Raw genomic sequence first — 21,330 nt, 5'->3', positions numbered from 1 at the left:
TGCCACACTCAGGAGACTTAACACTGTTAGTTGCTCTGCAGGCACGGTATCTATGATGCATCCTGTTTTGTTGCTCTGTGGAGCGCACTCATCAGTGAATCACCACGGTCATCATTATTACCAACACATTGCTGAGAAGATGGCCTTTGGCAGGCTGATGGCCCCTGATGAGAGTGTGATCAGAGCCCGTCTACCTTGGTCCTCAGCAGCACACCTCCCCTGCATCCCACTACGTGGTTGCCAAGCAACAGAACTCTGTGGCAGCCTTCGAATTAACGGCGAGAATACTTATGTCAGTACACGGTGTTCTGGCCAAGCCGCAGCAGCCCACTGCCATGCTACAAGCAAGTCGGTTAGAGATTCTCAAAAAAAAAAAAAAAAAGAAAGAAATGTCCCACTCAATCACTAGAGGCAAGCAGAATTAGAGAGGCTCTAGAGAAATATGTGTCGCAAAGCAGGGAGGTTGGAGGGGAATGACGAATGAGTATAAAATACTTGGTGATTTACAAGTGTTTGTTTGTGTGGGAGGCGAAGCTGCTGCTTCCAGGCTCCTTCAGCTTAAATTCTCTGTTGTGTCTTTCATGTACAGATGCTGCAGAACAACCACTGTTACTAATATCTCTCTGATGTTCTCCACAAGCTTTGAGTTTGCATAGACTTTTTGGAAGTCCTGTAATGAGCCTGTGATCATCTGTCTTCCTGAAGTAGGACATGTTTTAAGCATTTATCTATTTATTTTTTTTCTTTTTTACTAAGCTTAAGATTCTGTTAAACAAACAAACGGGCAAATGTGGCCTTGACGCACACATGTACATGCAGACATACACACACACACACACACACACACACACACACACACAGACACTGCTGTTTTAGTTCAAAACCCTGCTTCATTATTGCTAAGAGAAATCCCACTTCTGCATACTTCACCCTCCCTCCCTCATGATCATTTGTAATGACGTGAGAGTTTTATCACCAATTTATGCCTCCTTTAAAATTTCTCCAGATTAGCCAGTTCACAGGTTTATCTCTGTGCACGTAGCTGCCATTGTGTTTCTATGAGAACCTGAAGTTAATTACTATGATTTACTGCTGATTAGAGAGCTGTAGAGAGATTTTGCCATTACATTACCACTCACTGCCAGAAACCCGACCGTGGTTTCCAGGGAAACTGGAAATGTGAAGCTTTTCAATAGACACAGCCACAGCCTAAAGAGCGAGGATTGCCTAAGATAGATTCTTCTAGAGACAAACCTGTAGCCACTGCAATCAGCATCAATCACCGGGGGGAGATGCACGGACAGATGTTTGTCGCAATCGGTGCTGAGATTTGCAATGTTTGACCCAAATCTGAAGAAGAGTTGTGGAGTGGCTTCAGCCTGACTTTAGACTGCTGAGGTATGTCCTAATTTTCTGAGATCTCCTTTTGTAATCATGCTTGTTTTATAGTTACATTTTGAAAACAATTCTGAATTCATGTGCACGCTGTTTGTGTTATGTAATTATGGACTAGAATAGAATTCAGACAGGAGCTGATAATGAGATATTTTTGGGCATGAAGATTTGACTTTGTCTCTTTTTAAAGTATTTAAAAAGATAGTCCTGCGATATTAAAGTAAGTGTGCAAACAATTCTGATCAAGTAGTAGCAGTGATGCTCCTGTGTCTATTTGAATAACTGAATAATATCAATTTCGTTTCGTATCGCATGACAGAATATTTTTATCTTCCGCTTGTGCTTGTGCTTGTTCCCGATGATTAACTGCGCGGACACTTTCACACTGCTGTGTTATTCCTGCAGGTAATTCTAGCCCTTTAATGCGGAGACAGAATGGGAAGCCTTAAGGATGAGATGAGAGGTGTCACGGAGGACCACCAGCCTTGCGAGAAGACGGATAATGGGGGGCGTCCGGGAGGCTCAGATAGCACTGCTGCGCCTGAAGGACCTCAACTGTACAGGAGTCAAGAGTCAACCACTCAAGGGGACTATCAGCCGGCACTACAGGGGAATGTCAGCTCTGTTGAGGAGAAAGAGAAAAACCTAATATCTAAAGATCAAGTGCTTTCAGGGGGGGATTATAGCAATGCTGACCTAACAGACACTGAACGAGTTAAAAACTGCACACAGATCGATGCCATGCCTGCAACAGAAGAGCACAATAAAACAACGACAGCAGCTACAAATAACGATGCAAAGGTGACGATCAAGTTTCTGAGTGATGGAGATGGAAAACCTGAAATTCAAGAGGAAAACTTTGAAGATCAAAATCTCAACAGAGGAAAAGATGCAGGAATTGAGAAAATCTCAGTTGCTGTGCCATCAACTCCAGACCCTTATGACCCACGCTCCCCGGCCCCTTTTGGGCAGCACCACATGCGCACACAGGTGAGCCTCGAGGTGGTCCAGTGCTGCTCGGCAGCAACCAGCCCCATGACTCCTCCAGAGGGCAGCCATTCCTTCTTCTTCCCAAGTTCTTTTGGGAAACCTCAAGCCGTGGGCACTGACACTAAAGATGCAGAGTTGCAGGTGGGTCAGAAAGTGGAGTTCTGCTCTGTCGCCACATCCCCCATGACCCCCAAATCCCCATATAGCATGGCTTTCCCAGAGGTTATCGGGAGAGAGCCAGTGCAAAGGGACGAGAAAGTGAAAAAGAATGAGGAGCAGAGGGAGAGTGGTCAGCAGGAGAAAAAAGTTTCAGCAGATGCTGTGTCAGAAACAACTGAAACTTTAAAATTTACTACATCAAAGGAGATGACTGAGAGTTCCACCAATGGAGTGGATGCTGAGTTAATAGGCGCACATGTAAGTGTGGAGGGTAGCAATCAGCAGTGTAAGCAGCAGAGGATGGGAAGTATGGATCAAGACATTACAATCTTGGTGACCCAGTATGGCAACAACGAGGAGGAAGAAACGGACGAGGCTGAGTCGTTTTTTTATTCTGTTGAACCGGAGATGGTCAAAATAGATGAAGATGAGGTTGGAGAAAGCTGCAGTGATATAAAGAGGAAGGAAGGAAAGTCCTTCAGTGAAAGTGTTCACAGGAGCACAAACGATCCACAAACTAAAGTACCTTCTGCTGCTGTCAGCGAACATCCGAAAACATGCACAGGATCCGAGCAGTCAGAGGTCGAAAACAAAGATGCACGTGAAGAAGAGAGAGTTGTTTCTGCAAAAAAATCCCCCATCCCTGAATCACCGGCTCCCTTTGGCTGCCATAACATCCGCACACAGGTGAGCCTGGAGGTAGTACAGTGTCAGTCTGTGGCCACCAGCCCCATGACCCCACCTGAGGGGGACCAGGCCTTCTATTTCCCCACCTCTTTTGGAAAATGTGGGGCTGTGGGCACAGAGACTAAAGATGCTGAGTTGCAGGTGGGTCAGCAGGTGGAATTTCGCTCTGTCGCTACCGCACCCATGACCCCGAGAACTCCCACGATTATGACTTTCCCTCAGGTCATGAAGGAGCCTAGCATAGAGGAGAAGATAGTGGAGGAGGAAGAGGAAAAGAAAGAAGAGGCAACAGAGGAGAAAGAGGAAAAGAAAGAGGAGGCAAAGAAGGAGAAAGAGGAAAAGAAAGAGGAGGCGACGGAAGAGAAAGAGGAAAAGAAAGAGGAGGCGACAGAGGAGAAAGAGGTAAAGAAAGAGGAGGCAATGGAGGAGAAAGAGGTAAAGAAAGAGGAGGTGATGGAGGAGAAAGAGGAGAAAGTAACCCAAGAGAGAAAGGTGGAGGGAGTTGAAGAGAACACAAAGGAGGAAATCAACTGTAAGGAGAAAGATGAGGAGAAATGCGAGGAGCCAGTGCAGGAGGTGAGCTGGGATGAGAAGGGGATGACGTGGGAGGTGTATGGAGCTGTGGTGGAAGTAGCCGTGCTGGGCTCTGCCATCCAGAAACACCTGGAGAAGCAGGTGAAGAAGCAGAAGAGGCAATCCTCCATGCCACCGCCTCCTCCGCTCAACCCCACAGCTACACCCCTGACCCCCGAGATAGCCCAGGGGGGTTCAGGTAAGGGTCGTGCAGGGAGAAGAGGGGAGCATGATGGGAAAGCGGGCCGACGCAGAAGAAACCCCTTCCGCCTGCTGATGGAGAACATGCAGCAGCCACACTGTTGCTCCAGAGCTCATACCACTGAGTGACAGGAGAGAAAGTTTACATGGGATCTGATACACGTGGTTGTTATCCAGTGCATCCACTGAATGACGTCGTCTCGATGGTGTGAGAAAAAGAAGGACAAAATTCACACCTTCGCTCAAGACAAGCAAGCACAAAAGCATTTAATATGAAGTTTGCGCCGAGAAGCATTAACCGCTGAGAAAGCAGCCATAAATTATGATTTCTCTTTTTATCCCCCACACACCCCACCCTCGCTGATTGGTATCTTATTCACAAATCTCTCTGCACACACCGACAGAGTGATGATGGACGTTTGGGGAAATGAGAGCGATGCGTCAGCGTCATCATCAGCCTGGCTCTCCTCCTTTAGTGTTTTTCGCTGAAACCATCCACTGACTCATTTTAGCTGTTGGTGCTTTTTTTGTTGTTGTTTTTTCCACTCACCTCACACAATGTGAAGCCATGGCAACCAGCTTTTCTCCTGGTTGCTAAAAAGCTTGTTAAGCTTCGACAGAGAGAGAGAGAGAGATGATAGTGTAATGACAGGTTTTGAGTGTGATTTGTGACCTGGTGGCCTGGGGGATATTTAAATCGATTAAGTGTTGCCTTGATCTCTTTGTAAGAGGAGTCTCTACTGTCAGTGCAGGCTTTTGTATGTCTTATATATTGCTTTAGATTTGGCAGTGTTTTGACTTGTTTGTATTGTGAAAAGTGTAAAAAAAAAAAAAAGACAAAAAAACTGATGACGCGTACAATCACCTTTCGAGGAAAGTAATGACTCCTGATATCAGGGTATTTTTAGTCATGAGTGCTCACAGTATTTTAATGCCATAATCTGTGATCCTGTTGTAAATTATGCGAAGGCAATGATTTTAAGCGTGTTTTAAACAAGCGGTTGTTACAGTGTCAGTGAATGTCCGTGTTCACCAGCATTAACTTCAGGTCCACATTCAAAGGATCAGAATTTATTCATGGATTGCACTTGTGTTACATTCATTTAGGTGTCAGTAAACAGTGAATAATCTTTTCAATCTGCTGCTTGTTGGAAGTCACTCTGCATGAGTTTTTTTTTTCTCTTCATCAAGAATTTCATAGCAAACACTGACAAATTAAAACAGGGAAAGAGAGAGCGAGATTTTGTCAGACACACAGTTATAAATAAGGGTTTCATTCATACACTGACATTTTGAAACCTTTTTTTTTTAATTTATCTGTTTTTCTTGATTTCTGTGTTGGTATAACTTTAAGAAACAGTTTCTTTCAAAAGCAATTCAAACCCTTTTTAAACCACTGCTTATTATAATAACAAAAATAAAGTGATTCACATGTGCATCAAGCAAGAAGTTTGTGTGTTTAACCACTGCTGCTATTCATTTTTTTATACTGCATGGATTGAAACTGTCTCTACAGAAAGATAAAGGAAGAGTTTGATATTTTTAGGCCATCGATATTGATTTCACTTTCATACCTATGTACAAACTATGAGGCTACAGCAAACAAGCAGTTCGCATACTTCAGCTCTCTGACTGGATTGGAATAAGGTCTTTGAAATCATTACACTTTTATACAATTAGATCTTTTTCACAAAATAGGATCCCCCTTTTGGTTCAGTTTTATGCTTGTAAAGGGTGTTTAGGCTTCAAAGTTAAATCTGTAATACAGAAATGGCTATTTGAAGATGAAGTCTTCATCAAGAACTATATAATAAGTTTGATTTGGTATGCCTGATTACAAAGAAGCTACATTTGTCTAGCTGAGGCATCTGGCCTTCACTATTTACATTACAAATCTGTGGTGTCAAATACAGGGTTGCTGTACCCCATGAGGGGGTTGTCAGTGCTTTGGTTTTGGTCAGCCAGGGTCAGTGCTTCATGCAAAGGCTCAGTGTACCCTGGTGGATCCTCTTTCGGATGTCGAGCACTTTCCAAGTCAGAGTCGTCGGAGTTGAAGCTTAGATGGCTTTGGTGGAAAAACAAAGAGAAAGAGGGAGACAATATGAACAAATGATCATTTCAAGGTTTTTGATTTAAAAACAACAATCACATGGCATTGCTGGAAGCACAGAGCCAGCTCTGTCACAACATGCTGTAGTGGGCACAGCTACAGAGTGGTGAGCGCAGCTGCGTTTCACCGTGAGCCACCTTATCAAACTGTGTTGATCAAGCCAGTAACTGCTCTCTGTAGGCAGTGGACCGATTTACAGACAGGGTTCTTTGTTTCCTTGTTGTTTTTGTTTTACCTGTGTTTGTCATCATCAGAGCTGCTCTCTTCTAACTCGATGGTTGTGTCGATGTTCAGGTTGAGCACAGGATTAGCACTATCAGAGAGAAGTGACACATGTTAGAAGGCAAACTTATACATTAGGTTTCATACCATTGCCTATTTCATTTATCTGAATAAGGTTTTGTCTCCTCACCCTTCCATAGTGTACTTGTTGGTTCCAGGTAGCATAAGACCATTTTTCTGGTTGTCATAATTCATACTGGATGCAGATTCTGCAGCTTTAGCAGCCTTAAGCTTCCTTCTGTAGCTGTAGGGTGGAATGATGAGTGGTCAGTACACAGACTCCCTGCTGGTCATAGTTGTTTGAAATCATAGGTATCACATTTTCTTACTTTCTGCGAGTGCAGAGGAGTGAAGTGGTGAGGACAAGAAGTACAATGACAAGGCCTGCCACAATCCCCAGCAGGACATATTTTACTGTGTCCACCGTTTTTTCTTCCTCGGGAGCAGTCCCCTAAAAACAGAGGTTTCAGGTTTCGAGTTTCATATGTAGATTATATTTACACTAACCTCACAATTTTCACATGTCCTTTAATACTGATCAGACTTATCAGACCTCTTACTAATCTGGAGTTAATTGTTTTGTAAAATGAACCAAAGGGATTGCTACTGCTGTCTCCTTTAACCAGATTTTAAATGTCTTTATCCCTGTAAAATATATTTTACTTTACTTTTCTAAATCTACATTAAAAAATTGTTTTTACACCCTCAATATACACAAAGCAATAATTTTGAGTAAAATGCAACTGTAATATATAAAATTTATAAAAAGGTTTATTTATTCAAATAATTAAAAAATGTGACTTCATTTGACAAGATTCCATTAAATGTAGCATTTTACATTGTACTTACGTAATAAAATTCCATGAAAAAATGTACATGTAAAAAATCAGTTACATTTTTTTTTGGGTTTTTATTGATGTTTTTTTGGGGGGGTGGGGGGGTCAACACTGATATTAAAGTAATTTAATATAAGTAATTTTTCCATATAGCCAATATAATTCAAATGCACCATCCCTTACATACACTGTAATGTTACATACACTGAGTCATTAATCTCAACGTAGTTACGGCTGTTTCTGAAGATCACGTGATCCACCTTTATGGGAAATCAAATGCCTTTTAATATTTAATAAATATAAATCCTAAATTATTGAAAATTAGGCATGTTTTTTAAAAGTGATACACATGAAACAATTCTGAATTTAACCTGCTGGTGGAGCCAGAGTGCTTGTTGGAGCACACATTGAACTTGGTGAAAAGAATCAGTGAACTATCCCCTGCCCCTGTGCTGACTCTGAAATACTTTGTATTAGACTGCCAACAGCAATTTATTAAAAAAGAAGAATAAAAAAAATGATGACAAAATGACCAAGAGGATATAAAGAAGAGGCAGAAAAATAGTTGTTGTTTTTTGCCGTGTTTAAAAAATAAAACCGTACTTACAATGTTATCTAGCCCAAGCTCTATCAGCTTAGGAAAGTGTTCCGCATCAGAGAGCATTATTTCCACTTGAACAGAGGTAAGGGCCGTTCCATTGGCATAGACAAAATAAGCTACCACAATAGTTTTCTCTGTAGCCCTGAGAGAACCATTAAAACACACACACACATACACATAAATTAAATCAACACATTTCAGCTGTTTAAAACCTAAAACCTGGAGTTGCTGCCATTGACATTTTGTCTACATGTGCAATTGCACCACCTAGTGAGGAAAAACAAAGCATAGGAGTAAGCAAGGAGATATGAAAGGGAACTTACCTGGATGTCTCACTGTTGTAAGGCCTAAGAGCAACAATTTCAACAGCAGCCTTAGTGGCAGTCATAAGTGCTCTAAGAGTCCCAGAAGATGACGGGGGGAAGAAAATGGGTAGATTTAAGTGGTGACTGAATGAAAATTAGCAGATTAGATCAGATATAGTCTTTACTAATGATTCAGACATTACCTCTTGATCTCACTGAGCTTTTTTTCAACCTCAATCTGATTATTTGCAAACCTGAGTTCGACTTTGTAGGATTCATCGACTGTGAAAATCTGCAGTTATAAAAAGAATGCAAACATTGGTGTGTGCTGCAAGTTTTACAGCCTGTTTTCAATATACAACACAGGGTAAGCAAATCCCACGTCACTTACATCCAGCACGGTGCTAGAGGACAGGCCGCCGGGATCAGTCGCAGAGACTGTTACCAAATACTTCCCCTTCAGTGTCAAATCAAGTGTCTGTGTAGATCTGTGGATAGTTGAAGGGAAGCACACCCATAAGAACCATAAAAATGCACCCATGACAATATCATTTTGGAAAAAACAACACGTGCATGGGCTCCTATTATCCCTGCTCGAGTATAAATGTAAATATATAAGTAAAAGTAAAAACACCGACACTTGTGAGAAAAACCAGAGCAGACTGAGTTGTGACTGCAGGAGACAATTTTGTACTCACTGAATAATCCCAACATAGCGGTCATTTTGCTGTGTGGTGACAGCCTCAAACAGTGCCCCCTTGTCACTTATTTCATTGTTGGTGTTTTGGAATTTCACATCTGTCACTTTAAACTCGATCTGACTGTTTATGCCACTGTCACGATCTGTAGCCTATGAAAGACATGAAGTAGAGCATCATGCTTCATGCATCGTTAACATGCCGAAATGAGGTCAGGTGTTTTTGCTTTTCAGTCGTACTCACAGTGACCCCTGCAACTGATGTCCCTTTGCTTGCACTTTCTGACACCACAACTATAAAAGAAGAAGAAAAAAATCAGCGTTGGACTCATATAATGTTTTAAAAATTTAGGGCGATATGTGAAAGAACGTGGCCCTGTTGGTAAGTACTGCAGACGAGAGGACTCACCAAACACCTGACTGTCTGAGAAAATGAATTCTGGGGCATTGTCATTGATGTCTTCAATGTTGATCACCATTAGGCCTGAAGAGAAATGACAGTGAACCAGCTTTTATGTAAGCTGTTTGTTTTAATGGCTTACTCTTATTATCAGCAAACAACCCATTACTGACCTGTCGTGGCGCTGTTGTTATATCCCTTCTCTGTGTTAATGTCCACCACCTGAGCCTCTACAATCGCCTGGTCGCATTTTTCATAATCCACCGTGAACTTAGGGTTGACCCTGACCTCTCCGTTTGGATCCAGGACAAACAAGTCGCAGAAATCCAGGCTGTTATTGCATCTGCATTTGACGGATTCCAGCTCAAAGACCAGAGAATGACTCCCGTCTTTATCTTCCGCTTTAAAACTCCCAACAGCTTCCACTACTGTGGTGTTCTCCTTCACTGTCATAGATGCTATTGGCGTGAACTCAGGTCGCTCATCATTTACATCAAGTACATCTACGTCCACCATCACTGTAGCTTTATTTGACTCCAGATCTGCTGCCTCTACCCTCATATTAAACTTTTTGGGGCCTTTCTCATAGTCCAGCTCAATGTCTGGGTCCACAGTGATGTTTCCCATGAAACCTCTTGTGGCAGCGAAGGTTCGAATGATGAAGTTCCCAAAGCTCCCATCGACAATGCTGAAAGAGATGCGATTAAACTCTGCTGTTTGGTCCAAATCCTCAGCTTCAACAGAGCCAACAAATGCACCTAAATGAATGATAAATATGAATTAAAACCCTGACAAGTTAAGTTGTAAACACTTAAAACATTTTGCGGTGTGAAATACTTGCCTTTTTCTCCTTCTTTAACAGAGAATTTGTAAGATGGGGCAAAAATTGTTGGCGTGTTATCATTGATGTCCTGAAATGGATCATAAAGAAGAAGAAACACTGGCAGTCATCAGCTGTACCAGCATTTATACCATCTCTTGTAACTTGGTACTGTCAACTTGCTAAAATACCTACCTGTACATTGATGGTAACTGTGACATTGGTGGATAGCGGGGGTTCACCCTGGTCTGTAGCAGTCACTACAAGTTTAATCTCCCCTTCCAGCATTGGATCCAGGGCCTCACGATCCAGTTCAACATGGTTTGTCAAAACACCGGTTTCAGGGTCTATAGTGAAGTTCTTACTGTATGTGCTTGACACGATACCATACACAATTTGGCTGTTTGGAGTATTGGGCTCATCTCCATCAGTAGCCTGTCCAAAGCAGAGAAACATCAGAAGAGACACTTTTAGGAAGATGATTTTCTTTGCTGATACTGCAAAAATGCAATAAAGCCTGAAAACAAAATTTATGGCCAAATGCTGAATTTAATCCAGTAATGCCATGTATCGTATAAACTTTTAAGGCTACAAAAGTACAATATTGACCAAAACCTCATATATGTAACCTGAAATGTAATTTCTTTTTTAATATAATTTGTCAGAAGGTCCAACAAACATTCCAGTTTCAAAAAAATACAATTTTCTGGAAATGATTTCATGGATCAGCCTTGACAGGGTTAAGTCATTTGATTAAATGTACATTTTTGATGTAATGTTGTTACATTGTGTAAAACAGTGTAAAACATTTATTGGAATCTGGTCAAATGAAATGTACCTGATTGGTATACATCTAGTTTATACCAAGCATATTTTCCTTAATAATTAATCATTTATTTCAGTCACATTTAAATTATTTTAAATTAAAAGTGATGTTTCATATTTATGATGACATGTTTTGACTGTGTATGCATTTGAAAATTATAACTCCCTGTCAATTTCTTGGAAAGTTTTTTTAAAATAATATTTTAGTCCTGGCTACACACTTTATTCATGTCACATGACAGGCCATGATATTGGGTGATGCAAATTTCTCCAGAAATGTATGTTTGGATCAGACTTCACTAGACTCTTATACATATGCTAAATCCATATTTCTTAATTTTAATGGAATTTAGCAGATTTTAAAAATATATATATGTTATTAAAAAGCTCTGAACTAAGAGTTTAAGGTCAGATACAATGCACTGTAAAAAAAAAAATCCTAATATAAAAGTATTTTACTGTGTATTTTACAGTTTTGTACTGTTCTTCTAGAATATCATTAAATCTGCATCAATAGACTGTGATTTCACATTTCAAATGTAAATTAACGTAAAATTACTGTAATGTAATAAAACATAATTTTCTTGTTTTTTAAATGTATTTGTCTGTACATATGCATATTTAGATTGTTAAAATACATTCACAAATATTTGTCCGTTATTTGAAAGATTGGACTGTTAAATTCAAATGTAATGCTATGGAAAAATATATAAAATTATTCTTATAAACTTTTTTTAGAAAGTTGGCAGTTCGCCTTGTAATCAGAAGGTTGCCGGTTCGAGCCCCGGCTCAGACACTCTCGGTCATTGTGTCCTTGGGCAAGAAACTTCACCTACCACCTACTGGTGATGGCCAGAGGGGAATTATAAAGTGGAATTGTAAAGCGCTTTGAGGGTTTCAAAATGCACTATATGAATGCAATCCATTATTATTTAAACCAACTCTTAACTGTATATTTCTGTACATTTAAGTATCATTATTCATATTGCCGCATTCATTGACCTTGTTTATAGGTAATTTCATTGTTTAATCACATTAAATTGTTCCTAATTTAATGTTTAAAAGCACTTGAAAAAAGCAAAATCCCATGTAAAATTAGGGCAACAAATTGTATTTTCATTACTGGAAATAACCGTATTTTTATGAGTAAGTTATTTTCTGTTATTTTATGGTATTGTTTTTTGGCGCCCAGCTGCCGGAATATTACTGTTTTTTTAAAGATGTTTTTTCTAACAGTGTGACTGTTGTTCCATATAAACCCTTCACTTTGAAAATTATGACCATAGCTGCAGCCTCATGAACTTTTTGCTGTCTCTGCCTACCAACATTAACATGCACAATAAAGCGCTTTTCATTTTTCAGCAACATGAAACCTGTTATTTGTGTTCATGTCTTCTAGGCTCTTCAAAGTAGAAGTGATAAGTAAATGTATGTATGAGAAGTCTTGAGGCAACTGTTGTTGTGATTTGGTGCTATATAAATAAAGTTGAATTGAATGGAATGGAATTGAAGTCATTGCCTTTAAGCAGTTAATTCCTGCCAGCCAATGGGGATGCCTTTATTAATGCATATAAAGACTATACTACACTATTATTTGATAGCCCCACCACCACCACCTGCTGCTGCTGTTTTCCCCCCCAAAATGAAAAAAATAAATTAATCAAAATTAATTTGACAGCTATTGTCCTTAGTGCTCACCCTGCCAAACTTACCTCTATTTTGACTTCAAGCTCTTGGCCCTCTCTAACAAAAGCCACGTAAGAATCTCTGTTCATGACTGGAGGCTTGTCATTAATGTCAGTCAGTGTGATCTCCAGTACTGTAGAGCCAGGCTTGCCATCTGTGTCTCTGGCCTGTAGGGTCGCTGTATACAGAGATCTGAGCTCACGATCCAGGAGCTCTTGGCTTTTCACATAAACTTTGCCTGTGCGTGACTCCACGTCAAAGTAAGGTAATCTGAAACATAGCATAGACTGTTGGAGAGGTGTTGCGTGCAAGACAAAGACAGAATTACTGCAGCAGGCCACAAGTGAAGACGTACATGCTGTCGGGAAAAAGTTTGTATGTCAGGTTGCCTTTATCCATTGTGTCTGGATCATCTGCCTAAAAGAGAGAAAACAAAACAACGTGTGAGAGTTTCTGAAACAAAAGAATAAAAGCTCCGGATGTCTGAGAGAGAATTCAGACTGCAAGGAACTTACGGTGATTATGGCCAATTCTGTCCCAATGGGTGAATGCTCTGACACATTTAACCTGTATGTGTCCTGTTTGAAGGTTGGACTGTTGTCATTGGCATCCTTGATGTTTATAGTGACTTGAGCAGTGGAGCTGAAGGCGGGTTTATATTGATCTACAGCAGTCACCTGCACCATGATATGAGCAACTCATTGGAATTGTAAAGAGTTTTAAAAGTCACAAACATGAGTGGTATTGGCACATGCAATGGTTTGTATGTATATATATGGCTTATTTTAATTACATTTTTACCTGCAAAGTCATTTGCCGTTTTTTTTCAAAATCCAGATTTTCGGGCTGCCTGATCATGATCTGAACGATGCTGTCTACAGTGGTAAATTGAGGTTCCACAGAAAACACGGCTTTGTCCTCTCCATCCAAGATTAGCTGAGTGTTGGAAATCTGTAAAATCCCAGGACCCAAAAGTTTTATGTTTGATCCATAATGTTACACAGAGCTGATATTGATGGGGGGGGGGGGGGGGGGGGGGGGGACTGGAGACCTCATCCTATAGATGATGAATGGTCTGTTTCCTTACCTTGTCGGGATCTTTGACAGTCATGCCGATGTTAATAAATCCCAGTGAGTGCTCCAAGATCTCACCAGTGAATTCAGTTGCTGTTACACAGTCGTCCCCTGAGTCTCCACACTTGTAAAACTCTGGCTTATTGTCATTGTCATCAAGGATGTTGATCTGCACAGTTGTTGTGACGCTGGCACGAACCCCGTGGATGTTTTCTTTAGACTCAGTGGCCTTAAATAGGCCAAAATGAATTTTATTTTTTCAATATTCAAGATATTGTTAAAAAGATTAAATATATTTAATATTTCTCAATATTTTTTATGATTAATTATAATAATAATATTAAATTAAATGGTCTAAAGAAGAAGATCATAAATGTTTTTGTGGGGGGTTTTCTTGCATCATTGAGAAGTTGCTCCTGTGTAATGGTGGGTTCCACCATGACACCATCTGCTCTTTGTTTTCAGCGACCCTGAGCTCAGCCTCCCATTCTGCTCACACCAGTTCCCATCTGTATTTTGAATGTGCTCTCTAAGGTCACTGTAAACACCTTCAAAAACTGCTACTAGTGCAACTTTGGTGAAAAACTGTTATGCAAAGTTTAAAAAAAAATCCCCCCAAAACAATGAGAAAACATTGTCACCATTAGTTTCATGAGTTTTGTGAAGATTTGTCTTCCTCAACCTTCAAAATGGTCTTATCACAGTTTATGTCATGTTTGCTTGAGTTGTAAAAACAACCTTTGATTTGGGTTCTTAAAGACGCTCCGTCTTTAAGGAAGTTTCTGGTGCTACACAGAGAGGTTCAACCTGCCTTTCATTGCTGCTAGGTCTTATTAAGATAAGAGAATTTTATACTTGCTGGTCAATACGTCATAATGATTCTAGGGAGTGGTCTTGTTCTGTGTTAAGTCTTGACAAAATGTTGAGTTATTCCTTTAAATCTTAATACATAAAACTAAAAAATGAGTGACTGAAAAATGTCAGAGAAAGCTCAGTTTGGTCACAGTGAAACTGTAATGTGCTGTAATCTGTATGAACTTCATGTGATAACTTTAGTTAGTACTAATGGACAAGCTTACTGTAGTAACACACACAGAGAGAAGGAAATTGACAATGAAATAAAAATGTACCTTCACAGTCAGAGTTACAGTGTCACCAATAACTTCTCTGTCAATTTCTGACAGTACAGATATGACACCATCACTGGTTGAGATTTTAAACAGGCCAGCTTCTGATGACTCTGTAAAATAATGTGGAAATTACATATTATACTACCACTCACAAGCTAAAAGCAAAAAAAATACTGTAGCTTACCTTCAATGCTATAGCTGATTGCATCACTGACTCCTATGTCTGGGTCCACAGCAGTCACTTTAAGCACAGATGTGTCCTATCAAAGGAAAGAAAATGTTTATGAAATGTGAAGCATTTGAAAGTCTTTTATAAAAAATATGTCAACTCAAAGCAGGCTCAGTGCCTTCTATTACCACAGAAGTGTGGTAATAGTAACAAACAAACTGTAACAAAAAGTTGTCAAAGTCTTTGTATACACTGGGTCATATATTGTACTATCAGAAAAATCTTTGTTTGCCTTACAATAATTCTTTGAAATCATTGGTCAGGTTTAGCAGCACTCACCACAGGTGAATGCTCTCTAACACTTCCAACATAGGGAACGCCGATGAACTGAGGGTCAAGATCTGGGACATCCTCAACAGTAACGAAGGAATAAACAGTGCTCGACAAGTATTTTGTATCAGATTCATGACACTTGCCTCCACCATCCTGTTAGAAAACATTTTTAAAAATCTCTTAGTTTTTTTGATGATCAGATAAATCTAGAATACATTAAAACAGATTAAATATAACAGATAAACATGACACCTAAACTCAAAGATGCTGAAAATGTGTTATTCACTTTTGACAGGGCTATCAAATTATAAAAAACAAACAAAGTAAGTAAATAGTATGACCACTGTTACAATAAGCAAAGGCTTGTGACTGTGACTTTCACATAATTAAATTAATAGTGAATATTCATCATTTCTCTTTATCAAACTGACAAAGCAACATAATTTTTTATGCCTGAATGCTCTAGCTTCATTTACACTTTCTTATTAGGAGTAAATAACAGCGCAATTCACTGCTTAACAAACAAAAATCTGACTCTGGATGTTACAATATGCCCCCGTGTGTTATGTTACGTTAGCGGTTAGTTGTTTTAGTGTTCTTAGCTGCAGGTTTATTTAGGAGGACACATATAAAGTTATGTTTCAATTGTTTTGGAAACATCTCTAATCGATTTCTTATCAAACAGTTATATAAGAAAAATGGCGCCAGTCATATATCTGTTTATTATGATGTTTCAGCAGCACCAGAGTGGGTCAAAGAACCAAAGCAGAAGGAAACAGCTAGCGTGCTTCTCGTTAAACCAGTAGCGGTCTAAAGGTCACAAAACTGCCAACCCATCACACTAAAGGTCACTTAAATTGTGTACTTATTTAATTATTATAATTTAATGATTTACAATGTATTTAATTATATTTATTTATCTACTATCCACAATCTAAAATGTAAAAATAAAAAGCAGCATTTGAACAAAAGACTGGCTGATACAGATACAAGGAAGGGAAATTCACAACATGCCAAACTTTTCCTTTAAGAAATTAGGAACCACAAGAATATACAAAGCTGCTTTAACGTTAGGGCAACCTTTGCTATTTACACTTTTCTTTAACCAATATTAGTATCATAAGGTAACGCATGTTTAAACTTGAACAATCATACTTACACTGGCATTGATCTTCAGCCGATAGTAAGTACTCAGTGAGGTATAATTCAGGGGCTTGATCAGTTTGACATCACCACTTTCTCTTACAATGCTGAACAGACTAAACCCATCATTTGGGATTACCTGGAAAAAACAGGTAAACAGTGCTTTACAGGTTCATGGAACACCTCTATTGAATATCATTACATTTTATGTTTTCCTAAAGGAAGCTTACTTCATCAATGGCGTATGTAACAATGCCAGCAGTTCCTGTATCAGCATCAGTGGCTGATGCTTTAAACAAAGTTGTGCCTACAGGAGTATTCTGTTGATAAAACAGAAAAACAAAACAGAATTATAAAAACAGAAATTATTCACTTCGTAAACAAATGATTGTGTTTATTTTTTCCTTGATGATGAGCCAGTGGTAAATGGACTGCTTCTTTCATAGCACTTTTCTACTCTATCTGAGCACTCAAAACACTTTATAAAACATGCAACCCATTCATACAAATACTTTTTTCCTATGCTGCAGTGCAGTCACACTCAAATGAATGAATCAGAGAGCTACTTGGGGTTAGCATATTTGGCATGCAGCCTGAAGCAGCCAAGGATCAGACCGGTAAGCTTCCAATTAGGAGATGACCTGCTCTCCCTCCTGAGCTAGAATAACCCCAAAGAATGCTTTTCTCTCACAGCAACATGAAATGGTTAAATGGACATTATTTACTAACAAGTAAGATGCTGTGACAGAAAAAAAAATCACAAAACCATTTGTATAGTAATTCATTTAAATATATTTGCCTTACTTCTGGAACACTTGTGTCATAAGAAGGCCTCTGAAAGATGGGTGCGTTGTCATTGGCATCAAGTAATATTATGGTTAAGTCTCCGGTTCTCTGTAACACATGATGCACTCTGTGAATATAATGGACAAACTGGCATTAAAGAAATAAATTTTACTAAGTTAGATGTCACTTACATAATTAGGGCCATCGGAAACACCAGCTTCAAGTGTCAAATACCCTAGAGAAATCTAGAAGAGAGAATTGATCAAATGTATAAGTGCACATGCTTAACCGAAATTGTGTTTTTTCCAATAAAGGGTCGCTGCTCTATGTCTGCCACACCTCTCTATCAAGAGGCCTTGCAACAGATACAACCCCTGTAGATTCTTCAACTCTGAAGTTTTGAGCATTGGGCCCAATGAGTGTGTAAGTCAGTATGTCACCATCTGGATCTGATGCAGTTATAGTAAATCCCGGTTGATCTGAAGAACAACAACATGGAAACATATATTAAAAGAAAATGGGCAAAAGAGACATATTACAAACATGTTTAAAAAAAAAGAAGTTAAAACAAATTTAACATACCAACAGGGGTGTCTTCACACACTTCATAAACAAGTTCGGTGAATTCAGGACCTCTATTTGCTGCATAAGATTTGAAGATTAAATGTTGACATGAAGATAAGAAAAGCAAAAATGAATCATCAAACATCAAATGAACACACACCATTAGTTAGGCTGATCAGGCATAATAACAGTATGCTTCCTGCAATCCGCTCCATGCCTGCGAATCAAAAGAGACAATTTTATAAAAGTAGCAAATATTTGATTTTTGTTCTTAGTGTCACCATGAAATGGTAAAACCTTAAAGACAATTGCTCAGTTCACTTATCAGTATGCTAACAGGTTCATAATGACAATGTTCAGTTATTGGTTTTTACACTGACCACCTTACTAGTTATTAGTTCTAATCGCAAATTCTAGCTGAGGCAAAAAAAAAATTTAATCTTTAGAAAAACAACAAAATCATTAAATGTCATGATGCAAACAGAAATATAAGAAGGTGAATCACATACTGGATGACGCTGGTAGTACGCAGCTCTTGTCCTGATTTTTGTAGGCTGAAATTCAGCAGCCAATTGTTATTACAGCCACACCCAAACTGTTCACGGCATAGCAGGTGGTGAAAACACCTGGAAATCTTTGTTTACAGAGAGAACACAGCAGAACCTTTTTATAATATGAAACCTCAAACATTTACATTTTTGCTGTCCCCTTATATTAACTTAAAAAAGTGGACACCGTATTTTGACTATTTTTTAAAAACCTACTTTGGAACTTCATATGATTGTTGGGTTTTTCTCTGTATCTATGAAGCGCCTTGAGGCGACTTATGTTGTGATTTGGCGCTATATAAATAAAATTGAATTGAATTGAATTGAATTGAACTTTGCATTAAGCTTTAAGTAATTTTACATACATTTAAAAAAAGATGTAAAGACAGTTTAGTTCATTTTCAACTGTTAAAAAATTTGGTTGGCAGTTTTACACTTTGATGATGATGATATACATATATATATATATATATATATATATATATATATATATATATATATATATATATATATATATATATATATATATATATATATATATATATATATATATATATAACCTTGAATAATTAAGATATAAAAATTAAGAATGACCTCATATAAACAAGTCTTTACTTGAATATGTAAGCCCTTTGTTTTAAGGGCTTTACCACTTTTTTTCGCTACTGTTCTAGGAAAGAAAAAACACCAAAAAAACTGATCAGCTTATTTCAGGTTTCAGGTGTTCGAAGCAACACACTGGATTGATATTACGTATTGTTCGTTATTATCTTCTTCTTTTCTTAATTATCTAAACATTATATAGTAATTACATAGTAACTAAATACATATACTAATGCTCTAAAAAATAAATCCAAATGCATAAGACAAACTTACCAGCCAACATTCACAGAGGGCTTCTTCTTTACTGATGTCTGGATGAGACCTTTGACTCTTGTTCCTCTTAGTGATTGTCGTCTCGCAGCAGTAAATATAAATGATTAACATGCACCAGTGACGTCCAGCAAATATGATAGCATTTTAATCCACTTCCTTGTTTGCTTGTTAAAAAAGAAAAAAAATGTTTTAACTGTTTTCTAATAAGTAAAACAGAAAAACTTCACACAGTTGAAGCTGGTCTCAACTATGACTTCACGCTAGCTGTTTAAGCGTAGAAACAAGCTCCTCACCAGTAACAAATGGCACTGAGCCATACTGGGCCACAAGTGTCCAAACGAGAACCCCACAAGTATCTGAAATGCCCTTTTGTCTAAATGAGTGGTGCTGCTGTCATGGCAACAATACTCTTCTGATTGCTTAGGTTTGGAAACCCAGGGCTTACTAATGCCCATGCCTTCAGAACCAATCAGAGATTCAGTCCCTTATCCAGAAACTACAGTTCCAGGCCCTAATGAGCTCTTCCCAGTGAAGCTCCACAACCCATCCAGTCTACTCTACTCATTAAAGGGTATCACACAAAGGATTATGCTCTCTTTTATCCACTGGCTTCATTCATAATGAGGCAATATACTGAAAACAACATCTTCACTGTGACTGAAACAAATGCCAGTAAATTAAGTGTTGAGAATGGGGCTATTAATAAAAATACATTTGAAAAACACTAGCATGAACAAATGTGCAGAATGCTCAAAAGAAAATTCCTGATATACATGTTATATATATCAGACAAGTTTCTTATTTATTTCTGTCAAAAACAAATTAAATTTAAAGAAAAAGAAACACACAGCCTAAAGATATATCTTACTTGTGGTAATATCTAATGTAACACTGACTTTATTCAGTGGTTTACTGAATAAGCAAAAAAATAAATAAATATTTGCATATTAGTACAAAAGAAGTTTGCTACAGCTTTCCAAGAGTCATTTGAAAAGTAACATTTTAAAATAAACAGCAACTGAAATTTTTAAGATATATAAAGGAGAAAAGCTTTCCACCAAGTCCTGAATGCATGTTTTTTTCAAGAAGCTTACCACGGCCGCCATATTGATTTGGCATGTTATCATGCTAGTACTGTCCCTAAACTCACTGTCTGTGTCTACTATTAATCCACTGGATCCACTGAATTACTGATGCTTACCAGTAACTATAAAAACATTGATGAAAAATTATTCCAAATACTTGGTTTGCTTTGAGCTAAATGATAATGCCAGTGACAATAGTGATGCTAAAAATGCTAATGCTAAGCAGGTATTGTCTTCGTCATATTATTACATGGTGTTAGTTTTGTGGTAGCTTAAAGGTTCACAAAGTTTATCCTGTATGCCACAAGAGTGGCTAAGCCAAATCTGGTAGAAAAGAAACACTTTGCATTTTTATTTTTTTACAGAAAACATAAATGTCAGCCTCTTGATAGTGTCACAGGAAGTCAGCGGACAGTCAGCAGAGGCTGAAAAAGAATCAGTCCTCCAGGAGCTGTTCTCAATAGATATAAATGTGAAGATTTATTTTATGATGAAGAAAAATGTGTGGAACTCTTCATTTAAGCAAACGTGTAGTCAAACGATGATATGCAGAAAAAAATAGAGCAATATTATAATTCACAGGCTGACATAAAGTGATTAAGACAAGATACTGGCGACAAAGAATTTGTTCCAAGACTCTTATCCAGTTCGACTTTGGTTTATGACCTACAGCATTTAACACAGCACTGCCACTCCCTGAGCAGCAATAGAAATATATGAATGGGCGGTAACAGAATAAAACTCTTCCTTAGCAATTCCAGTAAACAGAAACATAATTTTTTTTAAAGAAAAAAGAGTGATCTCAGGGTTACGCAAACTGTTGAACCCACACAGTCCAATACTGAGAAGATAAATGTTGATAAACTAGATCATGATTTAAGGCATATGATTGTGTAACAAAATGGACAAGAGAATGACTGAATTCCAAAACAAACAAAAAAATCGATTTGCAGTGACAGGTTTCTAGGAAATTATATGAGTATTGATAAAAATTGGACAAATCAGCCCTTTCTTCTCACCTAATTTGATACCTTCCTTGTTGGATGAATGGTGTC

At 38.4% G+C, this 21,330-nt stretch overlaps 2 protein-coding genes across 2 annotated transcripts; one reads left to right on the top strand and one right to left on the bottom strand.

Moving 5' to 3' along the window:
* The first annotated feature begins 130 nt into the window (after positions 1–130).
* On the top strand, positions 131–5,441 carry gprin1 (G protein regulated inducer of neurite outgrowth 1). The gene is made up of 2 exons (XM_080287902.1): positions 131–1,398; positions 1,801–5,441. The coding sequence occupies exon 2, from the start codon at positions 1,831–1,833 to the stop codon at positions 4,132–4,134; it is 2,304 nt and encodes a 767-aa protein (XP_080144028.1). The 5' UTR covers positions 131–1,398; positions 1,801–1,830; the 3' UTR covers positions 4,135–5,441.
* Positions 5,061–19,541, bottom strand: cdhr2 (cadherin related family member 2). Its single transcript, XM_026189498.2, has 31 exons — positions 19,191–19,541; positions 18,276–18,400; positions 17,927–17,983; positions 17,785–17,844; positions 17,542–17,681; positions 17,394–17,447; positions 17,221–17,310; positions 16,647–16,736; positions 16,433–16,555; positions 15,280–15,426; positions 14,956–15,031; positions 14,772–14,881; positions 13,655–13,870; positions 13,369–13,518; positions 13,083–13,244; positions 12,923–12,984; positions 12,594–12,837; positions 10,252–10,491; positions 10,078–10,147; positions 9,410–9,994; positions 9,246–9,320; positions 9,081–9,130; positions 8,838–8,989; positions 8,531–8,627; positions 8,343–8,431; positions 8,158–8,229; positions 7,841–7,976; positions 6,727–6,848; positions 6,528–6,641; positions 6,351–6,428; positions 5,061–6,070 (listed from the first exon to the last, which is right to left on the bottom strand). The coding sequence occupies exons 3-31, from the start codon at positions 17,979–17,981 to the stop codon at positions 5,893–5,895; spliced, it is 3,837 nt and encodes a 1,278-aa protein (XP_026045283.2). The 5' UTR covers positions 17,982–17,983; positions 18,276–18,400; positions 19,191–19,541; the 3' UTR covers positions 5,061–5,892.
* Positions 19,542–21,330: the final 1,789 nt, after the last annotated feature.

Source organism: Astatotilapia calliptera, chromosome 2 (assembly GCF_964374335.1).
Source record: "Astatotilapia calliptera chromosome 2, fAstCal68.1, whole genome shotgun sequence".
In the NCBI taxonomy this organism is placed as follows: Eukaryota; Metazoa; Chordata; class Actinopteri; order Cichliformes; family Cichlidae; genus Astatotilapia; species Astatotilapia calliptera.
This window is presented reverse-complemented; position numbering and strand designations above follow the sequence as displayed.

What these genes read in the sequence shown, in the direction of transcription:
- gprin1 (XM_080287902.1), top strand. Translation starts at nt 1,831, where the DNA reads ATGGGAAGCCTTAAGGATGAGATGAGAGGTGTCACGGAGGACCACCAG.
- cdhr2 (XM_026189498.2), bottom strand. Translation starts at nt 17,981, where the DNA reads ATGGAGCGGATTGCAGGAAGCATACTGTTATTATGCCTGATCAGCCTA. An exon ending in TTACATACGCCATTGATGAA is followed by an intron (nt 16,556 to 16,646) that starts GTAAGCTTCCTT and finishes TGTTTTTTCCAG; the next exon opens with GTAATCCCAAATGATGGGTT. An exon ending in AACAAGTACACTATGGAAGG is followed by an intron (nt 6,429 to 6,527) that starts GTGAGGAGACAA and finishes TCTCTCTGATAG; the next exon opens with TGCTAATCCTGTGCTCAACC.